Source organism: Columba livia, chromosome 4, assembly GCF_036013475.1.
Source record: "Columba livia isolate bColLiv1 breed racing homer chromosome 4, bColLiv1.pat.W.v2, whole genome shotgun sequence".
Taxonomy (NCBI): domain Eukaryota; kingdom Metazoa; phylum Chordata; class Aves; order Columbiformes; family Columbidae; genus Columba; species Columba livia.
In genome coordinates this window covers 38985815-39009662 of record NC_088605.1, presented here as the reverse complement: position 1 = coordinate 39009662, position 23848 = coordinate 38985815, and the positions used below count along the sequence as shown (strand labels likewise).

The 23848-nt window shown below is 39.4% G+C and overlaps 1 protein-coding gene across 4 annotated transcripts in view; it reads left to right on the top strand.

Moving 5' to 3' along the window:
• The window catches only part of GALNT7 (polypeptide N-acetylgalactosaminyltransferase 7), an 84456-nt gene that overhangs the window by 46709 nt on the left and 13899 nt on the right, over nucleotides 1–23848 (top strand). For 3 of the 4 annotated variants that reach the window (XM_065061333.1, XM_065061329.1, XM_065061332.1), the window contains 4 exons: nucleotides 13200–13366; nucleotides 19340–19470; nucleotides 19746–19825; nucleotides 21535–21717. In XM_065061333.1, the coding sequence (XP_064917405.1) occupies nucleotides 13200–13366; nucleotides 19340–19470; nucleotides 19746–19825; nucleotides 21535–21717 (561 nt within the window). Of the gene's footprint in view, nucleotides 1–13199; nucleotides 13367–19339; nucleotides 19471–19745; nucleotides 19826–21183; nucleotides 21367–21534; nucleotides 21718–23848 lie in introns of all 4 variants that reach the window. The other variant, XM_065061331.1, reaches the window with a different exon arrangement.

Sequence of the window (23848 nt, the reverse complement as noted above, 5' to 3'; positions counted from 1 at the left end):
AGGGGAAGCAATGTAAAATTGGCTGATATTGCTGTGTTTTCAGGTATCAACATACGCACTTTTCTGCTCATCCCCCAATACTGGTGAGAAATGCAGCAAAAGGTAGCAGATAGCCTGTTGTGGATACACTGTTTATTTTCCTTAATTTCCTCCCACTGATCTGTTTTATAAGTCCAGAAGCCATTTTGGTTGCTAAGGCTGGTCGACATCCAGTTTAATCCTACCAAAGTGCATTATAATTTTTTTTAATTATTTTTTTGGTTAATGGTATCTCGGCATTGATAATCGAAGATCTGTCAGGCAAAAACTGGATTACTCATTCATAGACATTCAAATCCAGGTAGTCCTCACTTCAGCCTTCTCCTTTAGGCATCAAAATTTTTAAGTATCACCCTAAGGAGTGAGGTTTGTTCAGTGAAAGATGCCAAAATGCTTTCCCAGGCAGTGCTAGCGGGAGTGGAGTAGTGCTGCAAAAACTGTCTCCCTCAGCTTAAAAGCCACATAGCCTTAGGACTTGTCCCTGCTGGAGCGGGAAGAGGGAAGAAATGCTAATAAAGGGGGATTAAATTCTGCTATGTTTAGTTTTGACTTTGGAGCCGAACATGTTTCGAAAATGATTTACCAGCTGCCCTTATTGAGTCAGTAGGAAATTTGCTGGTGATTCTGGGCAGTCTCAGCTGCCGTAAAAAGCCTTAACTCTTGCTGCACCCTGTAGAGAGGAATAGTGTTGGATGGCATGCTGAAATTGTTTGTTAGGTACATCAGATTATTTTGGTTTTGCCAGTACTGGATACTCTCACCTCATGGATTTTACCCAATCTGTTTCAAGATTGAAGCCAAGCACTTCTGTTGGCATACAGCAAGTCATAGGTTTGGCTAAAGAAAATCAGGAATGTATGGAGATACGTAAAAATCAGTGTAAAAAAATTTCAAAGATGCCATCATCTCACTACAGCCTTTCAGGACTCTGCAGGACAGTCAAGGGAGACATAACCTGGGTTTAAATGGAGCAACACCTGCTTTCCACCACATTTCTAGTTAAAGAAATACAGTAGGTATAGCAGGCCCTGCCCAAAACCTCTGTACAACTGATGGAAGAAAATTTTTTCTTAAAACTTGGGTGATTTTTATAATTTTTTGATGTTTTTTAATTGTCCTGATAGTGTCAGCCTTTTACTTTTAAGGGCAGTTATTTATATTGAATTTTACATGTTGTTTGCCTCCTAGCAGACCCACGATAAAACTAATGTTAGCTTTAGGGAAGGATATTAATATGATTGCTCCCTCAATTTTCTTATTTCCCTTTTTTGCGATCAAGAGTCTGCACAGAGGTAGGGCCGAAGTATGTATAGACTTATAAGGCTTCTGGATGATCTTGGATTCAAGATAAACACGCCACGCTAGGGAAATGAAAAATTGACCTAAGTTTGAGGATGAATGCTGTCAGGCAACAAGGTGTGTCCTCTTAAGAAAAAGTCATAAAGTCATAACTGAAGAGACTTGCTGCTAGGGAGAGCAAGAACTGGGTTGTTTTTCCAGCATAGTGAGCCACTTGTCCAGAGTATTTTAAAAAGAAATGAAATTTTAAAAGTACAGCTATACTGGGTCTGACCACAGATCATTTTTCTTGACAGTCTTAGCTCTAGCTCAGTAACACGTGCTTGGGAGAAAACATACAAGGAGGGACTAAGTTTCATTCCTGGCAACCAGTGGGCTGGGACATGTGAGCCAAAAATTGCAACAGGATTGTCATGCTTCATAGACCTTATTCTGTGCACAGGCTTGTCTTCTAAATGCATTTATACTCTTTGAATTAATGACATCCTGAATCAGTGACTTTTTCCAGGCTGAAGAACATCCTCCCGGATGCTGTCAAGTATCTCTGTTACTCTGCCATCCTGCAATACGGCAATATCAGAGATACCTACATCAACCTGCTATATAAATGTTTCAAATTACTTTCTTGTTATTCCTGCCATTCTGTTTGCCCTTTTGTTAACTCTGAGATAAAAGACTCAAAAAGCTATCCATGTTTGATTCCAAGATTTTTTTTTTTTTTGAGTGGTAATGTGAGATTTAGGGTCTATCACTGCGTAGACCTGCTAAGAGTGGTCTAACACTCCATATAAATTCATTTGCATTTGCAGTGAGCTCTCCTGCCAGCTCATTTCCTCAGTAGTGTCCTTGAATTATTCTGCAGCTCTTTATAGTCATTTTAATTGCAACTACCAATAAAATTTTTATTGTTCAGTCATGACCTGGGAGAGGAGGTGGACGGCTTGGCTCCCAGCACAGATACTTAGAATGCTGCAGTCACAAACTCCCTTAAAAAAATGGGAACGTAAAGACAGTTTTTACGCTGTAGCAGTTATTAGTCTGAGAGATCTTCCGTCTTAGCCTGCCATACTTTGATGAGGAACTTTTTACAGTAAAGAAAGCAAAGAACCTCATCAAAGGCTTTCAGAATTCAGTTACTCTATTAATGGGCTCACCCGCAGCCACACAGTTTATTTCTTCAAAAGATGATGTTTCTGCAACATGGCTTTTTTCTGGAAAAGCTGTGTCTGTGGTTTACTAATTTTATTATTTATTACTAGCTTCTTTTCAACACAGAGGTCATACTTGGTGGTCAGCAATTCTTTAGCTCCCTGGGGCCCTTTTATAAAAATTGCTGTCGTGTTTTCCTCCTGTTTGTTTGATAACAAGGCTGGTGTCAGTAACAGTTGTACATCACACTAGTATGTCAATTTACATTGCATTCTCTTGTAAGTATTGGGCTTTAAAAAAAAAAAAGAAAAAAGAAAAAAGCAATTAGGCTATTCATGGTAGAAAAATCCAGTAGAAGCTATAATGTAGAAATCTATTATCTCTGAATTACAAAGACCCTAAGCTCTACGTAGCTGGAGGTAGGAACATGTAGTGGGAGGCATCTCTGTGTCCTTGCTCTGGTTTTGTTCTGTTCCCTGGGTGTCTGGCGTTGGTCACTGCTTGAGAGTTCAACGGAAATACTTAATTTAGCTTTCCTGCTTCTGAAGTGGTCTCTTTTCATTTTGATCGTCTGTCAGCCCAACAGACTTTCTGGCAGGAATCCTATTTGTGGTGTTTGAAAAAAATATTTCAATAGCAGCTTTTATGCTTCAGTAAGCTATTTCTCAATTTATTTATTTATTTATTTATTTATTTATTTATTTGTTTATTTATTTAAACCAGTCTTACTGTTTACATTCAGTTTGCCTACATTAGTGCTCATTTCTGTTTTCCTTGTTCGGACACCATCCTGTGCATTCAAAGAATGTCTGCCTTACTGCTAATAGCATTTGTTTTTTAATCATGCTGGTTTTCCCTAGTTTCTCTCTAGGCTTTTTTTATGATTAACAATAAACACTCTCAGCTCCTAATATGGTGTCTTTGAAAAAGCTCTGTGCTACCTGAAGGCTTTTTACCCTTAGTTTATCTTTTCAATAAGCCAACTCATTTATAAGTCCCCTTTTCAAAGGGAGGTGTTACTAGGACACCATTCCTTTGGCATTAGAACTTCAGTGTTTTGTGGCCACAATTAAAGCGTGGCTCCTACACAGGTATGTCTTCAGCTGAGCTCCACATCGTGCTGAGGACTCACAACGTGCTGCATCTCTGGTGGGTTCTCTGATGTCCTGCCTGCTAGAAACTGACTAGTGATGCCTGAAGTGGCAGTCTGTGGAGCACAGTTTGTATTTACTGTGTCCCCTGAGGCAGTGGAAGTCTCCTGTCCTCTCAGGTGCTCCAATTCCTCCATACATGTGCCTCCATACATGTGGTTCTGTCCAAGTCCTGCTTGGACAGCTGGTGCTTCTGCATGGCTGGATCGATGGCTTTCCCTTGTCTTCATGCTAGAAGATCCCTGGCACATTTAAGCTCTAGTAATCTAGTTCTGGATTATTTTAGAGAAAGTTAATCTATTCCAAAAATGTAATGGGGTACTACTGAATTCAAACCATGCTGGGACCTTGGAAGGGACCTTCAAATGTCACCTAGTCCAGCCCCCTGCAATGAGCAGGGACATCTGCAACTAGATCAGGTTGCTCAGAGCCATGTTCAGTCTGGCCTTGAACATTTCCAGGCATGGCACATAATTTAATTCTCTGCATGTGCTCAGGCAGTATTTCTGTACTCCTAGGTAGCCATCCATGCATTTGCCTTACCTACTCTTCCTTTCTGCATTGGAGCTCCATCAGGAGTTCCTGATACAGCCGGGTGGGCTTTCTGCCATGTCTCTTTGACTTCCTGCACGTGGGAATGGGCTGTTCCTGTGTCTTGGGGAGCTTGTCCTGAAAGAAGCCATTCTTGGTCTCTTTGTGGCAAAGTTGTAACACCTGAAATCGTGAACTTCTCATGGCAGATGTTAGGAAACATTTACATGATGGTTTCTTTATGGAAGAGTCAAAAAGGAGGAGAAAACTGCCCAATGGTCAAAACCACTGATGAGTGCAGGTGTGGCGCTCTGAGAACTGTGGCTGTCTGGTGTATGGTTCATTCCAAGAGCTGCACCTGGTTATACAAGACCAAGGCAATGTGAGTTGTTCCAAAGAATCTTTATTCAGTGTTTCTAAAAAAATACATATCTACAACGCATTAGTTGCAGCAGTCTCTTTGTAGTTTATCTCAAAAATGATAAGAAGCAATGCAAGTTTTTCTTCATGAAGCTGACTTTCACAGTAGAACATTCGCATCTATATCTGCTGTTTCCATTGTTTTATTTTGCTGGGTTTGGGTCATATTTATTGCACTTTGGGTTGAAATTTATGCAAGAAGCATTCTTTTAAAGTATATTATAAGTGTTCTGTGAAATTCCCTGTGTGTCCTATTAACTAATGTATATTACTGCAGAGCCCTTAAGCCAGGGATGTTCATACTGTTGATCAGATTTCGTGCCAGGGTAATTAATTGTGTTGGCTGTAAGAAAGGATCAGTGCTCAACATGCTTTGCTCAGGCTTGATATGCTGTTGTTATCCAACCCATGGAAGACTTGCTTACAAATTATTCTTACTGACCCAGAGGGTTTTAGTCTTATGACTCTATTTAAGATAGATTTTTTTTTTTTTGACAGCTTCTTTTGATAAATGTTGCAGGAATTTTATCCTGAGTAGTTTGACTGGGAGAGGAAGCATCATGACTCTTTGTGAATGTTTATGGCACAAGACAAATTAATCTATTGCTGGATTGTTTTTTTCAATATGACAATAGATAACTGCTGTCTGTTCACCAGCATGAGCCAGAATTTCAGCTGCATCACCCACACACATCTGTCAGTCTGATCATGGCAAAATAAATATTTTTAAGTGTTTTTTCCTTCCGTGGATTATGTAGTTTGACTTGTCCTTTTTCATGACGTTATTACTGTTACAGAGCATGCCCCCTGGGCCAACAAATTTGTACTTGAATAATTGGATCTGTTGTCAGGGGTTACTTTTTTTTACTTCAAGCAGAACAACTGGCAACAAGCTTTTGTTGAAAAACCTGAGAAAGTAACTCTTCCTTGCCTGAGTACAATGCTCCTTGTGTACAGAAATGTATTTCTGGATAACTGTTTTTGCAGCTCATGACATTTTATAAAACAAATCAAAAGGAAATGACAATTGGCTTGTTTTAAAAAATCATACATGTAGTTTTGAAGGGCGTTTGTTCTATTTTTTTGTTATTTTTAGTACAAGCAGAGGAAACAATTCTTGCCAAAAATAAAGATTTCTGACTTTAGTTAAGAATGCAAACACGGAGAGCTGTGTGTTAGTAAAGCAGAGATGTTAGTAGAGATATTTTTCCTGTCATAGTTGATGGTGACAACTTGAACCCTTCAGTTGGTCCAAATGCTGTTAAAAGTGTCAAACTGTACAGAAATCTTTTAGTGCTGGGCTTGAGTTGAAAAAAATACCAAAATCTTCAGTTATAAACAATTATTCAATGTATGAAATAAGGTTGATGAATCTTGGCTGCACATTAGAAATGGATGGTCTTTTTACTCTGGGCAAATAACATTAGTTTAATTTGTTCTCTTACAGTAAATAGTTAGCTGTCCAGTAGCCAAGGAGATTGAATAGAAAAGCTCTGGAGTGGAGCCTGCTTTCTTCAGGAATGTGATTAGTTTCTTAATTATAGCACTGTGCAAATTACATATTTGATACTGTTACACAAAATAAGCTTTCAGTAATTACTGTTAGTATCTGTGTCATTGGAAATGGAGCTTTAGGGACTTGGTTTCATTTCACATGGTACCTTGGGAAAATCTTTTATTCAGCTGCCACATAGTACACTGGAACTGTTCTGTAACCAAGAAAACTAATTTTATAGTATGCACATAGATCTTTGTGTGCCTCACTGAGAGCTGGGGTTGAGAATCGGGTGAATTACAGTGGTCAAATATAATGGGGAGGGCTGGCTTACCACTGCAGGTTATCAGCTGCCTTACTGCTGGCAAGACTCCTGGAGGAAAAAAAGCATTTAAAATGTAATTAGCCATGTATTCACAGAGCATCTCCTTGTGGTCAGGAAAGATTTGAATTCCAGGCCTTATACTTAAAGCAAAACAAAGCATTTTCTGCTAACATTTCAGGTCCCAATATTGAAAACTACAGTGAAGATGGATCCTGTGTCTCTTTAGCGTTGGCTGCTAGCATTTTGAATTTTAAGTTTCAACAGACAAATATCACAGTTCACCTGGAGAGTGCAAAGAAGTTGACAGAGGCATCAGATGTGTTATCTGTAGTTGGGATTTACTTACCTGTGTGTGTTCATCTGAAATGAGAAGACCAAGCTCTTAACAGGACCTCTGATTCGACAAAGATGTGTAGTGCAGTGCCTGGAGTATATTTAAATTCTTAAACCCTGACTTGTAGAGGAGGGGGCAGAGAAGAGCCTGAGAGGTTTCATGCAGCTGCCTGTGTAACCCCACAGGTGCCGTCTTCATCCTAGAAATTTTGGGACAAGTGGAGGAGGTGTTCTGTCAAATAAATTGCAATCTGAATGTAGATTAAATTAACTTCTGCTACAAATTAAAGTAACTTCTTATGCTTTGTCTTGTTCCTGCTAACCAGAACTTACTGTGGTAGAGCATTTAAATAAACTTGCATGATGTAAATTCTGATTCAGTCCAACTGAGCATGGGCAGGAAGTTCAAGGTATATTATCTGATGAGCAAGGGAGGCATAGTGGAAATAAAGCATTTCTGTGTGACTGAGCCCACTGCCCCAAGCTTCTTTCTAGTATTTTGTTTATTATATTAGGTAAAACCTATCAGCATTTAATAAATCTAAAATTATATACAGGTGGACTCTTTTGAGCTGTACATAGGCAAATGCATCGAGCCCCAACTTCCCAAAATAGTGCCCACCTTGATGGAGAAATTATGAGAATTGCCATATACAGCGAATTCTAACTTCTTACAAACATACAGACAAGAATCTTGTGTTTAAAAAAAATGCAAAGTTTATTTCTTTAATTTTCCTGTTAGCTCTAATGTTGGGTCTCTGTACAAATCTTGCCCTGAATTTATGTCATGGCACTTTTAGAGGTATGGTAGGATATGTAGCTTGTGCTTCTGGGAGCATTAACGAAATTTAGTCACATAGCTTTGCAGGCTCCTTCAGGAATGGAAATCAGTAAAGCATGTAGCTATTGTAGTTGAAAATTCTGTTTCAGTGTAGGTATAAGCTGTTAGGTATTGTGTGGTAGGGGTTTTGCTGCTGTCTGCTGAAGGAGGAAGTAACCAAACCAAACAAAAAAACAAACAAAAAACCCACAGTCTTAGCTGAACAAACTGTCCTTCTTGGGGGTTATCCGTTTACTTCTCTTCCAGAACACCTGTTTTGTAAGTTGACCACTATAATCTTATATTGATGTTGATGATGCGTAAAAATACCCTGTAAGGCTTCACAGGTAACAAATCCAGTATTAACATCAGATTTACTTAGTTGTATCTTAACAAAGCAATGCCTAGCTCTGTATTCTGTCTCCGTCTCCCTTAGATTTAGGCAATGATCACTCTGACTTGCAGGCATCAAGCAGTCGGTCTCAGCTGGGACCCTGGTGGTTGGTGTCAACTGTACACATGAGCAAACTATTTGAAAGTCTTTTGTGAAAAAAAAACCTCTAATCCATCTTCCTAGGAGGTTGATGCAGTTTACTGTGGTAGTCATAATAAGCTGATGATTTAAAGCAGCCCTGAATTCAGAATTAAAGTATGTAAACAGCGTGCTGTCTGCTGAATGACTGTCTCCTTAAAAGATAAGAAACAGGGCTTACAAGAAAAGGAAGCTGCAAATGACAACAGAGCTCCTAACTTCTTCCTGGGCTCTGCTCATGCTAGACCCTCTCAAAGAGTGAGGAAAAAATAGATGCATTATAAATCAGTTATCAGTAGATGATAATTTATATCACTATGAATCTCATACCACTTTAAACATTAAATAAAACTTAAAATACAATTAAAAATTGTGAACAGTTTTATATTAAGGGGGAAGAGGGATTCCACTTTTTAATGCCAATTACAATTTCCAGATAAATGCTAAATTGAGACTTTCAGCTTTATATTGATTCAGGGCTCTCAGCTTGGAACAGCTGACCCAAGGTTTTCAGGAGCTGGGATGTGATTGCAGCTGCCTGCTCAGAGAACTCTGCTGCTACATTTTTGGTCTGAGCACACAAGTACAGTGCTTTAAAATCCAGGGCGGGGACTTGTGTGCCTTTGGTAAGCGCAGGTGCTAGTTAGATAGTTGACCTGAGGAAGATAGTATCAGGACAGGGAGTTGATTCCAGCCATGATATCTCTTATTTTTCTCTGAAGCTTAGGTGCTGGTGTGATAGGGATGTTGGGAGTTCAGGATGACACAAGAAGCAGTTCTGTTGGCTCAAGATCTCAAGTTGCCCTCTTAAGTATCTATGTGATTGGGGCTCACCCTTAAATTGCTGTTCAGGTGCTCTCCTTGTTCACTTGTGTTTTGGCCTGATGGCTGGATTACTCTTCCAGGAGAAGCAGCCTCTAGTCTGGACTTTTTTCAGCCTGAGGACATATGACTGTGTCTGCAGCAGTGGTGGTGGGTAACAGGGAGGCTGTGGGGTCACCCAGTCCTTGGAGCATGCATCCACCATCACATTTGTGGAGCTAGGGGACACGAGTAAGAGCAAGCCAACAAATAGCATACAAAGCTGTAAGAGCAGAAACTTCCTCAAGCCAAGGAGTGTTCCAGCCCGGATGTCTAGCTTGTGGTGCAGAAGGGTCACCTGTAAAATGTTGCTCGCTTGCTGTGGCTGATGCACAGCTTTGTGATGGAGGGACAGTGGTCTTGGTGTGGCACAGTCTCCATCAGTGCTGTTCCCTCCCAGGGGTGGAGAGGGAGTAGGACTAAATCGCATCTTAAGTATGCAGGCTAACAGAAGAAACTGTTTCTCCATCAGATCACTACTTTATTTTTCAAAAGGTTTGTTCTTGCTCTAGTGTTGAGTCAGTCCATGGTTTTGCTTAGTATTACCGGTGCTGATTTGGGGATGGGAGGTTTTTATTCATGGACTGACCTGAAGGTGTTTCTTCCTTTCACCTAGCCCTTCAGAGCTGTGCTCACCTGCTCCTTCTTGCCATGGATAGTAAATCTTCACAGGGCTCAGGAAAAGTGATGTGAAGTCTCTAGAGGCAAGGATGCTACCTTCACATTCCCGTGTATCTGCTGCAATGTGCCATCTTCTCAGCTCTGCCAATAAGAATAAATTTTTTTTGAGTTTGTTTACTTAATTTGGTTCACAGCATATGAGCACAGCTGCTCACTGTGCTACTGTATGTGGGCAGGACAGCACCTAGGGCTGGCAGCTGGAGGTTGAAATGTATGTTAGTCCTCTTTATCACAGACCCATCTGTATTTTGAATCCGCCCATGCCAGTTTTCAACAGAGTGCAGCTTTTCCTGGACACCCACATCTACTTGACCCTATCTTCTAAAACTGAAGCACGAATCTGGAAATTCAGGCTTTTTATTTTCTTTTGCTGGTGCCCAAAATTTACAGGGAAACTAGTGCCGTAAAATCCAGCTTCAAACACAAGGAAAATGCGTTTATGATTTCCTGGTATTTGGGTTGCCCACCACTGGATGTCAGTGCTGCTCCACTGAAGAAAGGCTCGTCTTGCTTCCTTCCCTGTGGATGCAAGGAAACGAGAGTTCCGTCGCTCAAATACTTGAGCAACATTTGCATTTCTTGGAAAAAATAAAACTGCTGCAGAGGTTAAAATATTTCTTAGGTTTTTTGCATCTAAAAACCTACCATGTTTCAAACCTCTAGTTCTAAATGCAGGATGAGAGACAAGATTGTGCATTGGAGGTACTGCAGTCTGTTGCAGCTTTATGGGCTTGATGACTCAGTCTGTGGACTGTCCAATAAGTGAAATAAAGCCTCTGGAAAATCTAAAAGTATGATCTTACTAGGAGTATAAATGTAATGCTTTTATGGCTTGCAAATGGCACATTTAGCAACACATAATTTTTCAAGTTTAAAAAGTAAAATGTGATGACAGATTTCAGGAGATTAAGCTGGATAGGTAGCAAAAAGCCTGTCTAGACCTCTGGGTTTATATTTTTAAAATGTATTAAATACAGATCAAAAAATGCTTATAAATTGCTCACAGATGTGTTGTTCAATTCAGGCTCTTATAATAGCTTTGGCTTTTAAAAATTGTGTTAAATTACTTACTGTGTTTCATTTTTAGGCTCTTCACCATTTTCTTCCTAAATATGACTTACCTGTACTGCAGGAAGTGGGAGAAATAAGCGACCAAAATATTTTTAGGGGTTTTGCAGTGTTTGCTTTGTTTCGTTTGTCCTTGAAGGCAGTCTGGAATGTTGTAGCTGTCTGTCTTTTTAATTGGAGAGCAAAAAAGTTTCCTAGGCAAACTGCCGAAGTTACGGATCAGCGGCACAGCGCAGCCTGTGTCAGAAACTGAGGCAAAAGGTGCTAGTAATTTCCACTGCCTTTTTTACTTGAAGCTCTTGAATGGCATTCAGCTGGCACGCCAATTTTGAATGTTTAACACCTCATTTTCCTCGATTTTAACGCAACTATCACCAGAATTAATCCGTGTGAATGCATGTGTAAAGCAACACAGTTCTGTTATTAATCTTAATGCACATCCATTTTAGCATATCCATTTTATCTCTGCAATGGCTAAATAAGTTGTCGACAGCTTAAAAGCTTATGCTACAAATGGAGTTATTGCAACCTGTAATCAGCTGAAGTCTTTTGAGAGGGATCTGTAGAAGGAAGGCATCGGCCTGAGCTGTGCACTTTGAACAGTCGGTCTAGCACTTGTGTATTCGTAGCTTATAAATATTATTAGCTGCAGCTACTTCGGGCATGAAAATAATCAAGCTGGAGGATTTTAGTCAGTAAACCGTACTCATAGAGATCGTGCTGTTTCAGAGGTTACTTACTATGCCTAAGAGAAGACATGCCTTATTAGATCAGACTTAGTTACAGGCTGCTTTGATTCTGTAATTTGCTTTTCCCACAGGACTAAAATTAATACTATGCTTCTACCATTTTATTTCTTTTTTTCTGGTGGGTGAGAAATATATATTGATACTGTTCCCTGAAAATAAGTGAAATACGTCCTTCCTCACCAAAGTAATACTCTTTAAATACCTGTTAGATCTGTTATGAGAATTCTTTCCATGTTTAACTCAATTTAGTTTCAGAAACTCTGGTGATTTCTGATTATTAAGGAAGTTTCTTTTCAAACACAGGAATGCTTCTGTGCATTTGAGCCTTTTATTTTATATAGAGGAATATAACTGTGGAAGTTTGTTTGTCCCCAAGTTTAAAAGTTTATATTTGTCAAGCACAATTTCTTAATACGTGATAGTTGTCTTTGAAAAGTCACATTCTCTCTAGTAGAGACTTTACTTGCCAAAAAATGAAAAAGGGAAGACTTTTGCCTGTTTATATTAAAAGTGCTGTGTCTCTGGGTTTGGTGATAGGAATTGCATTATTATAGTTGGAAAAGGGGCTAGTGGTATGGTAGGGAGACTTCCAGGAAATACCTGAACTGGTTGTAATTAGAGAGACTGTGAACAGTCTCATTTAGGGATGCTGTTGGGGAATGGACTTTACAGTTGCAAATGAAATGCATTGTTGATAAATGTGATGAATAAATATTGGTAAATGTGGACTGGATTACTCATATTGCTTGTTTCTAAATCATCTGTAATCCCTCAGGAAAAAAGACCCAAGTCCACGTCTGCAGTGAAATTGAAACGCAAAATGTTTTAAATGGATACAGGAGTGCTTTTCGTGCCATGCCAAGATGAAACCCTGAATGGGTTTGGTGACTTTTTTTTTTAGCTACGTTAGCGTGTTACACCTGGAAGTTTAACCTTGAATAATAAATAGTAAAGATCACATCTTGTTTGCCATGGGATTACGTTTTCCCCATGAGTAGCTATGCTTTTCTGTCAGTTTTTGCAAATGGAGACAATTTTATGCAAAGCAGCTGGCATGGGCATTTCACATGGTGCTGCTGTACTTCTAGCAAATTATTATGTTTAAATATATTTTGTTGTCAAAGGGCAGAAATTAACAAACGTTGCCTTGTCACAACTGTGTTTTAAAGTTTGCTAATTACGCAGTTTCTGTATGTGGACTGTGTAAGCCAACAGAAACACTTCACAGACAGCCCTTCTACGGGGTAAATCTGATTTAAAGAGGCTTAAGAAAAAAAAAAAATAACTGTAGTAGATTAGCCAAATGCACAGTCCATCCCATACCATGATATCTGATGGTTTGGAGAGGACCCTCATCTTGGCAGATGCTGTTTGGGGCTCTTCTTCCCCAGTTCTCTACTGGCCATACAAACAGCAGGGTGGTAGTGGCAGGGATGTCTCTCAGTGGGGTCTGTGCGATGCAGTCTGCCTGTGTGGGAAAAAGTTTCTGTCTCTTGAGGCAGGAGTCGTCAGTCACCAGCTTCATGCTCTCTCTTTCAGGATGAGAAGGGGCTCACTGTCTGCAAGCGAGCTGCTCTTTGGGCCCCATACCTCAGGGATGCACTGAAGCTCTATACTACACTTTATATCCTGTTTCTCTTTAATCTGAACAATAGCCACCAGTGAACATTTCATTTGCGCAAAGATATTGTTAAGCAGTTCCGTAAATCATAATGTGAAAACTAATAAAATCAAATCTTTTTACAGATGCAAATACTGGCATTATGATGAAAACCTGCTCACCTCCAGTGTTGTCATTGTCTTCCATAATGAAGGATGGTCCACGCTCATGAGGACAGTCCACAGTGTCATTAAGAGAACACCGAGGAAATACTTGGCAGAAATTGTGCTGATTGATGATTTTAGCAACAAAGGTATATTTGGAATATTAACGCACTACTTGTAGAAAAGGAAACTTCATTTGTTTTAAAAACAGTTGACTCTGCAAGAAAAGTAAGTTGCTTCTTCACAGTCCTTTAGTTTTCAGTGAATGGAAAGCTCTTTTCCAATTAATTGCTTTCGTAAAGGAGGCAATCCTTATGTGTATTCAGCTGTTTGGAATAACAGGATTTGTGATCAGCTCTTGTCCGCACTTATGGAGTAGTATATAGTAGAAAGCAGGGATGGCTCCTATCTCTCTTAGCTCTTGTGTAAATGAGTATTTTTAAGAGAAAGGAGTTTGAGTTAAGCCTTTTAGGAATAATTTTTCTTTATTCTTTATAGGAATCCACATTCCTTTCTTTTTTATTTTTTCCCACTATAATAAAATATATATCTAAGGCTATGGAATTATTCTGATTAATTTTCAATCTCTTTTTCATTTCCAATATTCTTTTTTAATTAAATGTCACTTGAAGGTGTTCATTGTTTCTTAGTGGTGGGAGAATTTAAGTGTGTTCTAATTTCTGCCTGTCTTTGAGTCCTGCATATCAACATTTTCAGAAGTCCAGAGTTTTTCCTCTTCCTTTGTAATATACATTTGCATCCTGATTTATAATCAGGATGTGTGTACTTAGGTGTGATTTTTAGAAACATACACCGACTTTTTCCCTTTAATGGTGGTGTCTTCCATGTTAGTGCAAATCAAGGCTGAATACAGAGAAGAACTGAAAGTGGTATGCCAGAGATACAATATGACTGATATAGAGGAAATCCGTCTTGTTTTAAACTTTAAACAAATTTCAAAATAATGCATCAAAGCTGCAAGTTCTGCGATATTTTATTGCAGTATAGTTTTTGAATAGAAGTTGACAGAGAAAAACAGTAGACACATAAATAGAAACATAACTTTGAGCGTGCAGGATGACAGTCTCTTCTAGATGGCGACAATGGTGGCTTTTAGGAGCCTGGGCAAGTTTGAACTAGTCAGTAGTCAGCAGCATAGGATACATTCACTTTACCCTCCTCATGTTTTTATAATAGCTGAGTTGGGTAGTGGCATGGAAAGCAGATGACTCTGTTCTGAAACTCTCCATTTCAAGTGATCTGGGCTTCTCCCAGTTCCAGCCTCTCAGGAGTTGTTTTCTGCAGGTATACCCACTACAAAATTTTCAGTCAAACTCATCACATAGTCAAGGTTGCCTTTTTAAGTCACTACTTAAAGTAATCATTGTATGTTAATTTTTACATCATACCAGTAGGCAGGTATCATTTTCTCTTTGTTTTTACAGGATAGGAAAAGTTACTTGCATTGTAAACTTGACTACATCTGGTTTAGTCTAATAAAAATTCTGAATACTGCATTATAGTCTCCTGTATCCTTTTACAGCTTTTGAGAATTTGGCTTAGATATGCACACATGCTATAAAACAAAAATATCTTCTCTCCTGCGGGATATAGTATTAATAATTCGGTCAGCAGACAACGTGCTGTGCTTTTCCTTTTCAGCTGAGATCACAGTTTTCCTTCAGAGCTATTCAAGGACTGAGTTAGCTGTATAAAATCACTATAACACTGATGGTCTCTAGAAAAAACTACCAATTTCTTTTACTAGTGACTGGACTCAGTACTTGGGTTTCATATGAGTTGTAGGTGACTCTATGCTATGTATATTTAATGAATGGAATGAATTTGTCTGGCATAACAACTCATACTACAGTTTTTCAGTGTACGACCATTGTTAAATAAAGGCACTATTTTTCAAGAAATCTGTTTTGAAATACAGAACTTCACTTATGCTCTCTGCCCGTATATGGATGGTTAGCAGATACAGCTAGTCTGGACCTAACATCCAGCAGACCTTTGTCTCTATATTTCCCATACTTCATCTTCCCAAATAACTTTCACGAATCAGAAAATTCAGTAAAGCAAGCTCAAGACCCAGTTTTCACATGTATACGACTGGAAAACAAGCACAGACTGGAATGGCTCTGAGCACCTTGCTGCAAGTGTACTTTTTGGCTATAATAATTCTTCAAAATGCTTTAGGCTATTACTTGGTAAAGATAATTAACTTAATTTCAATAATTCAAATTGCATTCTAGATGAAAAATGTCAGAGAGAGAAGAATCTTGCTCCACCTTTTTCTCCCCAGAGAGAGGTATGAACTGGTAGGGGCTGCAGAGTGTGCAAAGCCACCTGAAGAGATCTCCAGTTGTCAGGAGAGCTGCAAAACACATACACTCTTAATCATAGCATAGCTGCTGGTGGCTTCTTGCTTTTTCAGCCAGAAGAGAAGTGGTGCTGACAGCACAGATACACGATTTTTCTCCTTGACCACCAGCTTTCAGACTGCATGCTTCGTATCTGCCTTTCCATCTGGCAAAGAGCATCTACGCTCTTTGAGACCAGTGTTAAGGGACAGACATGCTGGGCTAAGTAGATGTTTGCTCATGCTTGGCGTGGCTGTCCTTTTTTCTTAGCTGCAGCCTTCTCCAGCAATATGAAATTAAAATACAGCGTAGCAGTTGCAAACTGGCTCAAAAAGAGCCCTGCTTGTCCTTCTTTACGGAAATCCTCTTTCATCAGAAGGGGGTTACAGCTGCAGAGAAGCTTATATATGTTATGCCTTACAGGGAGGAACAGTTACAGTGCTTGGAAGATGTTATTGTCATTTTACTTCTTTGTATAAAGTCAGTTGGGAGCACTCTTTTTTGCTGAATAACACTCTTCCTTCCTTAATCTCTTCTGCAAACAGCAGGTTTGACTGTGCAGAACTGTGTGGGGAGATGTGCTGAATTCTCCTCAGGCATTTTTTTCCTTTGTCAAAGCACAAAGGGAACAGTAAACAAGAACATGACACTAAGCTGGTTGAATGATCCTAGTTCCAATATTTTCAATGGAGACCTCTGTATTAATGCCTGTTTGAGTCCAAGAAGTGTTGCAGCAGCATCTACTACAGTGTCAGTGGGGCACGCTGCTGCATGTGGAGGGGGGGATTCCCAGTTTTTCTTGTGTGTCTTGGTAAAACAGTTTATTTTACTGTAAGTACTAGCTGTAGGGAGGATCCAGCCATTCTGTAAGGGTGATGAGCATTCATAACACTAGATTTTCTGAAGGTCCCTACAATTACAGTTGTGTATATAGGTTTTCAATGACTACTTGTTATGGATTTAGGTACCAGCTTTATTTCTTTTTGAAGCACAGAGGTCAGTGTCTCAGCTGGTGCAGTTCACATCTGTAGCCCATGCACTTGCAAAGAGTGACTGCGAGGTAAATACCAGTGTTCACAGTAGTATTCAAAGGTTTGTCTACTTTTTGCATTTACTTATTTTTTTCTTTATCGCTATCTATATTTCCCCCTGATACAGCATCCCATAAGATAACCAGGGAGGAAGCAATGAGCATAGGCAGGTAACAGTATTTTTATTAACTTGTTTGACAGTGCTTGCAGTGGGGACACCAAAGCTTTAATCAGTGCTTGTGTTAGAGCTGAGTGCCCCATGCTAGTGGTGTTATAGTAAAGGGGACTCAGAGGCAGCTGCTGTTGGGTGGACTTCTAATACCATTTTTCTAGTTCTCAAACTGACAACCACGAGTCAAGGGGAAAAAACTGTTTTCCTCTTCCTCCCCCACCTTGTGTTCTGCAATGCGTAAGGTCCACTGGGGAAAGGACATGTTTTTAAAAAACATTGGTTCATGCTTTAATTATGCACTGAGACATGAACGAAGAACCCAGACAAAAGAAGACCAGATTGATGGTTATAATATTTTGAAAGGTAAAATACACATTTTTTTAAAAAGAAACCCAGAATACTGTAAGGCTGTTGACAGATACCATAAATACACTTTCTAGGTGAACAGAATTTAATGCTGGCCAAACAGTATTTCTAACTGTAAAAGTATCAGGATTTTATACACTACTGTCATGCAGGCTTTGTAGTGTGGGAAGGAGGGAAAATTCAGTTTTCCTATGGGAATCAGAACTTGCTGCTAACCCTGGCATGGTTTCAGATAATGTACTGCAAAGTCCTGGGACTTGTACTGTAGAAAAGCTTTACACAATCACTATGACAGGTTTTTGCAGCTCACTGTGAGCTCTACATAGTTGAGCATTTGATAACTAAAACATTTGGCTCCATAGGCAGGAGAGCTGGAAATAATTTCAGGTTTTAAATCTTTCAAACATTCCTGACAGTCCTTCAGTAACATATACTTGGAATTCACAGAATGAATAATGGTGTGCTATAAAGGTTGTCTTAGCGCCACTTCAGTACGACCTCCTAACTTGGTTGATTTTATCCTATAAAAATTTATATCACAGCTATCATACCATATATTCTATATATATTACATGGCACATTATTCTATATAGCATATGTGATAAAGTTGTTCTTTCTTCAGTTTGATATTTATGTATCCTTGAAGTTTTCCTAATGCACAACGATTTGCAAAAGAAATTGTAAATGTGTGGGAAAGGGGAAGAGGATACATAAAACTTCTAGCTGAGGAAAAACTATTATTTTATAAACGTGAAGAGAGGGAATAGAAAGAGTATTAGAAGAGTGGTTTCAGAAGATTGGTCTGTGGTAGAATTGCTGAATTTTCAAATTTGCAAACGTCACTTCCAAAAAACACCATTTTCATTTCAGTTATTTATATGTAGCTTTTACTTCAACTAGAAAATTTTTTTTAATATTGTTGACAAGAATATAAAACATACTGAAACCTAAGTTGCGACAAGCTTCAGACTTCAATCATTTTCATTGAGGATGCAGAAATCATTGCTGCTGAAGCAACCTGATGGCTTGTTGCTGCTGAAAGGGGCATCCTTCTCCTTCCACCTCCACACGTCCCCTGTCCCATGAGGTTAGCACAGGCGTGGATGGCATCTAGCAGCCCCTCGGAGCTGGTGCAAACCGGTGCCTGGATGCGCTCGGCTGTAGCTTAGGTGGTTTATTTTGATTTCCAGCTGAGAGAAACTGTAGCTGTAAGCAATTCTTTTGAGCCTTTCAGTACAAAAATAGATTTTAAATGAACACCGGTGATTAAATCAGCATAAGCTCAAATGGCAAGCACCTGACTGCCACCTTTCTGCCTTTCTGAGTTTTCTCAACAGAATCATCTCTGCAAAAATATTATGCAACGCTAGGATCCTTTTTTCAAACTGTGTGGTAGGAATGTGGTTTCCAGATCAGTTTGGCAAAGACCAGTGTGCAAATACAAATCTGTAACCATTTAATCACAGGCCATCTTAATTTTAATGTGGTTGGTTGTCCATTTGCTGAATAGTCCCTTTGGCTAGAGGTTTCCTGTCTCATCATTATGATGACCCACAGCTCATTCACTGCACTTCTGGCCCTCCAGTTATTCTTATTATAAATTTTACTAGAATGTTAGCATAAGACCACCCCAGCCCCCAGAAGGAGCAGGTGTCGATGAGGGAGGGCAATAATTTGAGTATGATGGATTTCTGTCTCAGGTTTCCAGATTTAATAGACTTACAGCAGATTTTGTGAGGCAGAAAGCAAGTGAAGAGAAATGTTTAGCTGAAAAGTGATGCCTTTGACTGTACATGTGGCATGGTCTGATGAGGAAAGACCATGTGCTGAAGTGTAGAAACTTCTCTGCCCTGTTGAAATACAGGTGAAGACCTGAGAGCTGCTACGCGATATACCAAAGTGACTGGGAATTGCCCACCCAGCTCCCCTGTGGTGTGGCCAACCACTGCAGCTGCTTTTTCTGAATATGTGCCAGAGGCAAACCGGTGCCATGACGTCTGAGAGCTCCAAGTCTTCATCTCTTCAGGTTTAGTGTTTGTGAGCCATAGTATGAGCAGTTGGATTCAAGATTCTCTTAAATATCTGTAGATATTTTCAAGTAGAGTTGGATTTGGGTTGTATTGAGAGTACAAAAAAGGTTATTATTAAATCTCACCAAAATATTTTTTTTTCTTTGTCATTTGATAGCACACTTGAAAGAGAGGCTGGATGAGTATATTAAGCAGTGGAACGGCCTTGTAAAGGTGTTTCGAAATGAGAGGAGAGAAGGTTTAATCCAAGCCAGGAGCATCGGAGCCCAGAAGGCTAAACTTGGGCAGGTAGGAGCCAGTTCACACACAAGTCTGTCTTTGTTTTTTTTTGGGGGGGGAGAGATGGTGGTGGATCTGTGTTCAAAGAGACACATAGCTTTGTAGTATTGTATTATTGTTTGATGTATTTTATATATATATATATATATGTATATATCTATAAAATTTATTTAAGCTTCATTTATTGTTTATAGTATGAAAGTATTTCAGTGTCAATAAGCACAATTAAATCATTATGATCTTGTATACCGAAATACAAATGACTTCACTTTTTTCTTTTGAAGGTCTTGGTTTACCTTGATGCCCATTGTGAGGTGGGAATTAATTGGTATGCGCCACTTATAGCTCCTATAGCTAAGGACAGGTAATGTTCTCCTGTTATTTTCAGTGTCTGGCCTCTTAAGAAGAAAAAGTCACAGTAACAATCTCCATTTTTCAAACCGTAGTCAGTATGTTTTATATCTACATCTATATGTATCTATATCAATATTTGCTGTATCATGATTTTATTATCTCCCAACATAAAAGCTATGTAAGGAGGAAGAAAAATAGTCAGGCAAATAAATCTCTAGATAGTTTGTTTTAATAGACATAGTGAATATTTTGCTTCGTTTCTTCCAGCCGTTGAAATGCTGTTGTTGCTGTGTGCTACCCCGCTCTTAGCTTGTGTGGTCAGGGGGGTGTGTGTCTTTAGGAAACTATGTGTTTGTTCAAACTCTTTAATCCCATAAAATAACTGCTTAATCCTAAAAACTATTTGTTAACCTGTCGTGCTAGCAGAACTTTCTTGAAGAGGTGGTTTTGTGTATTTTAAAGGCTGTAACTCAGCTTCAAGGCTGTATTTGGGCCAGGATACTAGGCAGAAGGTGGAAATGCTTGTGTGCTTCCATTGCGTGTGTGTTACTGTTTCACACAAGAAGGGCAGGTGAGAGGAGGCAGCTTCAGGGGCATCCTCCAGCACCGTCTGCAGAAGAGAACAGCCTTAGCGGTTCTTTCCCCCCACCACCCCCAACTTGTTGATCTGTCTCATAGAATCTAACTTAAAGAGTTGAAAGCACTCCAGGTTTGGTCACTGTAAAGTTTATTTGAAAAATTCAAGGGGAACAGCAAGATAATGTCTTCCTTAGCGGATGTTCTATGCAGTAGCTCACAATGAGGGGCACGTTGCAAATCAAAAAGGAAAAATTCTGTTGAAGGCTGCTGCTAGGAGCACCAGTGTTTTGGCTTTGTTTTTTTACCCTGTGAGGCTGGATCTGCAAGGCAGTTGAATGGGGCAGAATAGTGAAAAATTCATGTTTACACTAGTAAAAGTGTAAGAGCTTATCATACTTGTTGACAGCTGAGATCTGACACGAATAGAAATCAAGGGAAATAATGATACTGTGAAATCCCTAGACTGTTAAAGGCTCCTCTGTTGCTTCCAGCAGTGTTTTATTAGAATATTGATGTCAATAAACATACAGAAAGGAAAAATTATTGATAAATTAACTGATATATTAGCATTTTAGACCTAACTTTTCAGTTTTCAGAACATGTTAATACAACACAAAGGACTATCTCTTTTTTCTTCTACTGAGGTTTCATTTTTTAATATATTTACAAGTGACTTTTGGTATAAGCTGCTCTATAAGATTAATGATTAATGGTGTAAATTTCAGATTAGACAGATTACTTTTCTCAAATTATATTTTGCTCTTTCTTTCCCTTCTATAAATGTTTCAGAACCACATGTACTGTACCTCTAATAGATTACATAGATGGGAGTGATTATTCCATTGAGCCACAGCAAGGTGGGGATGAAGATGGTTTTGCCAGAGGGGCCTGGGACTGGAGTTTGCTATGGAAACGAATTCCGTTAAGCCAGAAGGAAAAGTCCAAACGAAAACATAAAACTGAGCCTTATCGGTAAAGAGAGCTGTTTACATACTGTGAATCATAATGAATAATTGTCTAAACCCTCTCCTTTTTCCCTCCTCCCTGTTTTCCCATGAACTACGATCGGTGCACGTGTGCCACGCGGGTCCGTGCCCATAACCGCATCTTCCCCGCCACCATCCACCCGCCGCCCCGCAGAACCACATGCACTGTGCCGCTTATAGATGTCATAGATGGCAACACTTATAAGATTGTGCCGCAAGGGGGTGGTGACGAAGATGGGTTTGCTAGAGGCGCGTGGGATTGGAGTATGCTATGGAAGAGGGTTCCCTTGACCAAGCGAGAGAAGGAAAGCAGAAAGACAAAAACTGAACCGTATCGGTAATCACTAAATCACTTACCCGTTTCTTTTCTTCTGGAGTCACTATTGATCCACTAAGACTTGCATGTACTTCTAGCCTGAAAATCTTCCTATCTCTAACCACGCCAGCTGCTTTGTTCAGTCAGAGCTGTTTGCTACAGCTGACTATTTGCTCAAAATACCTTTGCTACTTTGTGTTGCCTCTCCATTCCTGCTCTGTGTGGTTAATAGGGTGCACATTAGAATGACGGGGTTTCATTTGGCAAAATGTTCTATGACTTTGTTTCCTGGGAAAACTTTATTTAGCTATGATATTTTTTAAAAAGTGGTTGGAAACAAGAGTGCTTTTTTAACTGTTTGATTTGAAATAACGAGCATGACGTGATTATTTATAAAATAGCTGGTAATGCATAAAATCTGTAGCCTGCTGTCATGGCTTGATGCATGCATACAGCTCGTGGATTATGCATGTGCATCAAAAAAATCCTTTTTGTCATATTTCTCCCACTCACTTCGTAATAGATCACATCTGACAAAGAAGCATACACTTTAAGACTGTTGGCTAGATATTTCCTAAGGTCTGGGTATGTTCGGGGATTTTCACTTAGTACAAATAATGTTAACACACACAAAAAAAAAAAAAAAAAGAGAGAAAAAAAATCCTACAACCTTATTTTCTGGGAAAACTCCAATAACTTTCACAGAAGTCCCACCTTTTTCTTACACTTTGTAGGGGGATATGTTTTTTTTTTTCCCAGCAAACAGAAACTGGCTGGAAACCCTAGCTTGGAAACTAGGGTTTCGGGATGGCTTTTCAAGACTGGGAGACTGTGGTTCTGCTGGTTTTTTATTACTTTTCCCTTCACACTTAACTAATTGTGTTACTACATTTGAAAACAATCCTCACACCTTCAGAATCTAATGTCTTCTATTGCTTGTATATATGATTTAAACATTGTAAGAACTGATGTTGGTAATTCCCTGTCCTCACCCATGATTGTTCTCTGCTAAAATGGCAACACATGCAAGGAAGTTATGAAGCTTTGATCTGTTTTGTATACAGTATAAATAATAGTATTTTCTGACAAGGCTGTCCACATTGAAACTTTAATATTCGCTTAGAGGGGGATAAACTCTTTCGACCAGCACTGATGTGTTCTGTGTTTACCATCCAAACAGGTCTTAAAATCCTTCAGACCGTTCCCAGAAATACAGAACACATGTTCTCGGAATGGTTTAAAAGATGACTTTATTTTTAATAATACTTTCAGAGTTACAGCGCTTATTCTAAAAAGAGACGTTCTCTGCGTCTGTTTATGTCCAGACTGTAAGTATTCTGCAGCAATACCAAGGCAAGTACGACCAAGTAAAAGTCTTGCTGACACCATAGCCAGGATTGCCTAGTTTAAAAAGAAAACAAACAAACAAAAAAAACCCTCAACAGCTTAAAGCGCAGAAACAAACTTTTTGTAACATGAGAATTGCCTCAGGACTGAATCCTTCTTTCAGGAGTATCATGCTTACTTCTTCATGTCCTATAAAATACACTGCTTGAGCTTATGTGCGTTTTACTGTGTTCTTTAACACACTTGACAGCATACTGGAGGCCAAGACTGCAACTTCAGCATCTGAGGCCTCAGCACTTGCCAAGGCTTTACGGTGCTGAGGAAAACGAAAAACGCAGGAAAGCCCCAGGGCTTGTGCTGTGCAACACGCCTCTCCCTGCCCTGCTCGCTGCCTCCCTACCCTTTGAGCCCCTGTGATACGAAAGCAGTGTTGGAGGAAAATACGGCAGGCAGACAAGCAGAAGGGGATGTTTAGCAGTAACTCAGCATCTGATGAGGTGATCTGGAGAGCAACTAACCTGATAACCATTATACATAACTCAGCTGATAAACCCGGCGGGTTGCTTTTTCTTAAGCAGAAGGGAAATGTGTAATCATTGCTGTTAAAAGGAGCGCCACTAAGGTAAAAATCTAATGGAATGAAGAGACTGAATAGTGCTAGGAATGACCCATCTCTCAATAATTTGGTCACGAAGGATTATTTTATTTGTGTTTTACTTGGCTCAACAGAGTAATCTGGACTTTTGGATCCTCCTCCTTTCAGTGCTGCAGATCATCTAAAGTCAAAAAGAATTCAGTTTTTCCT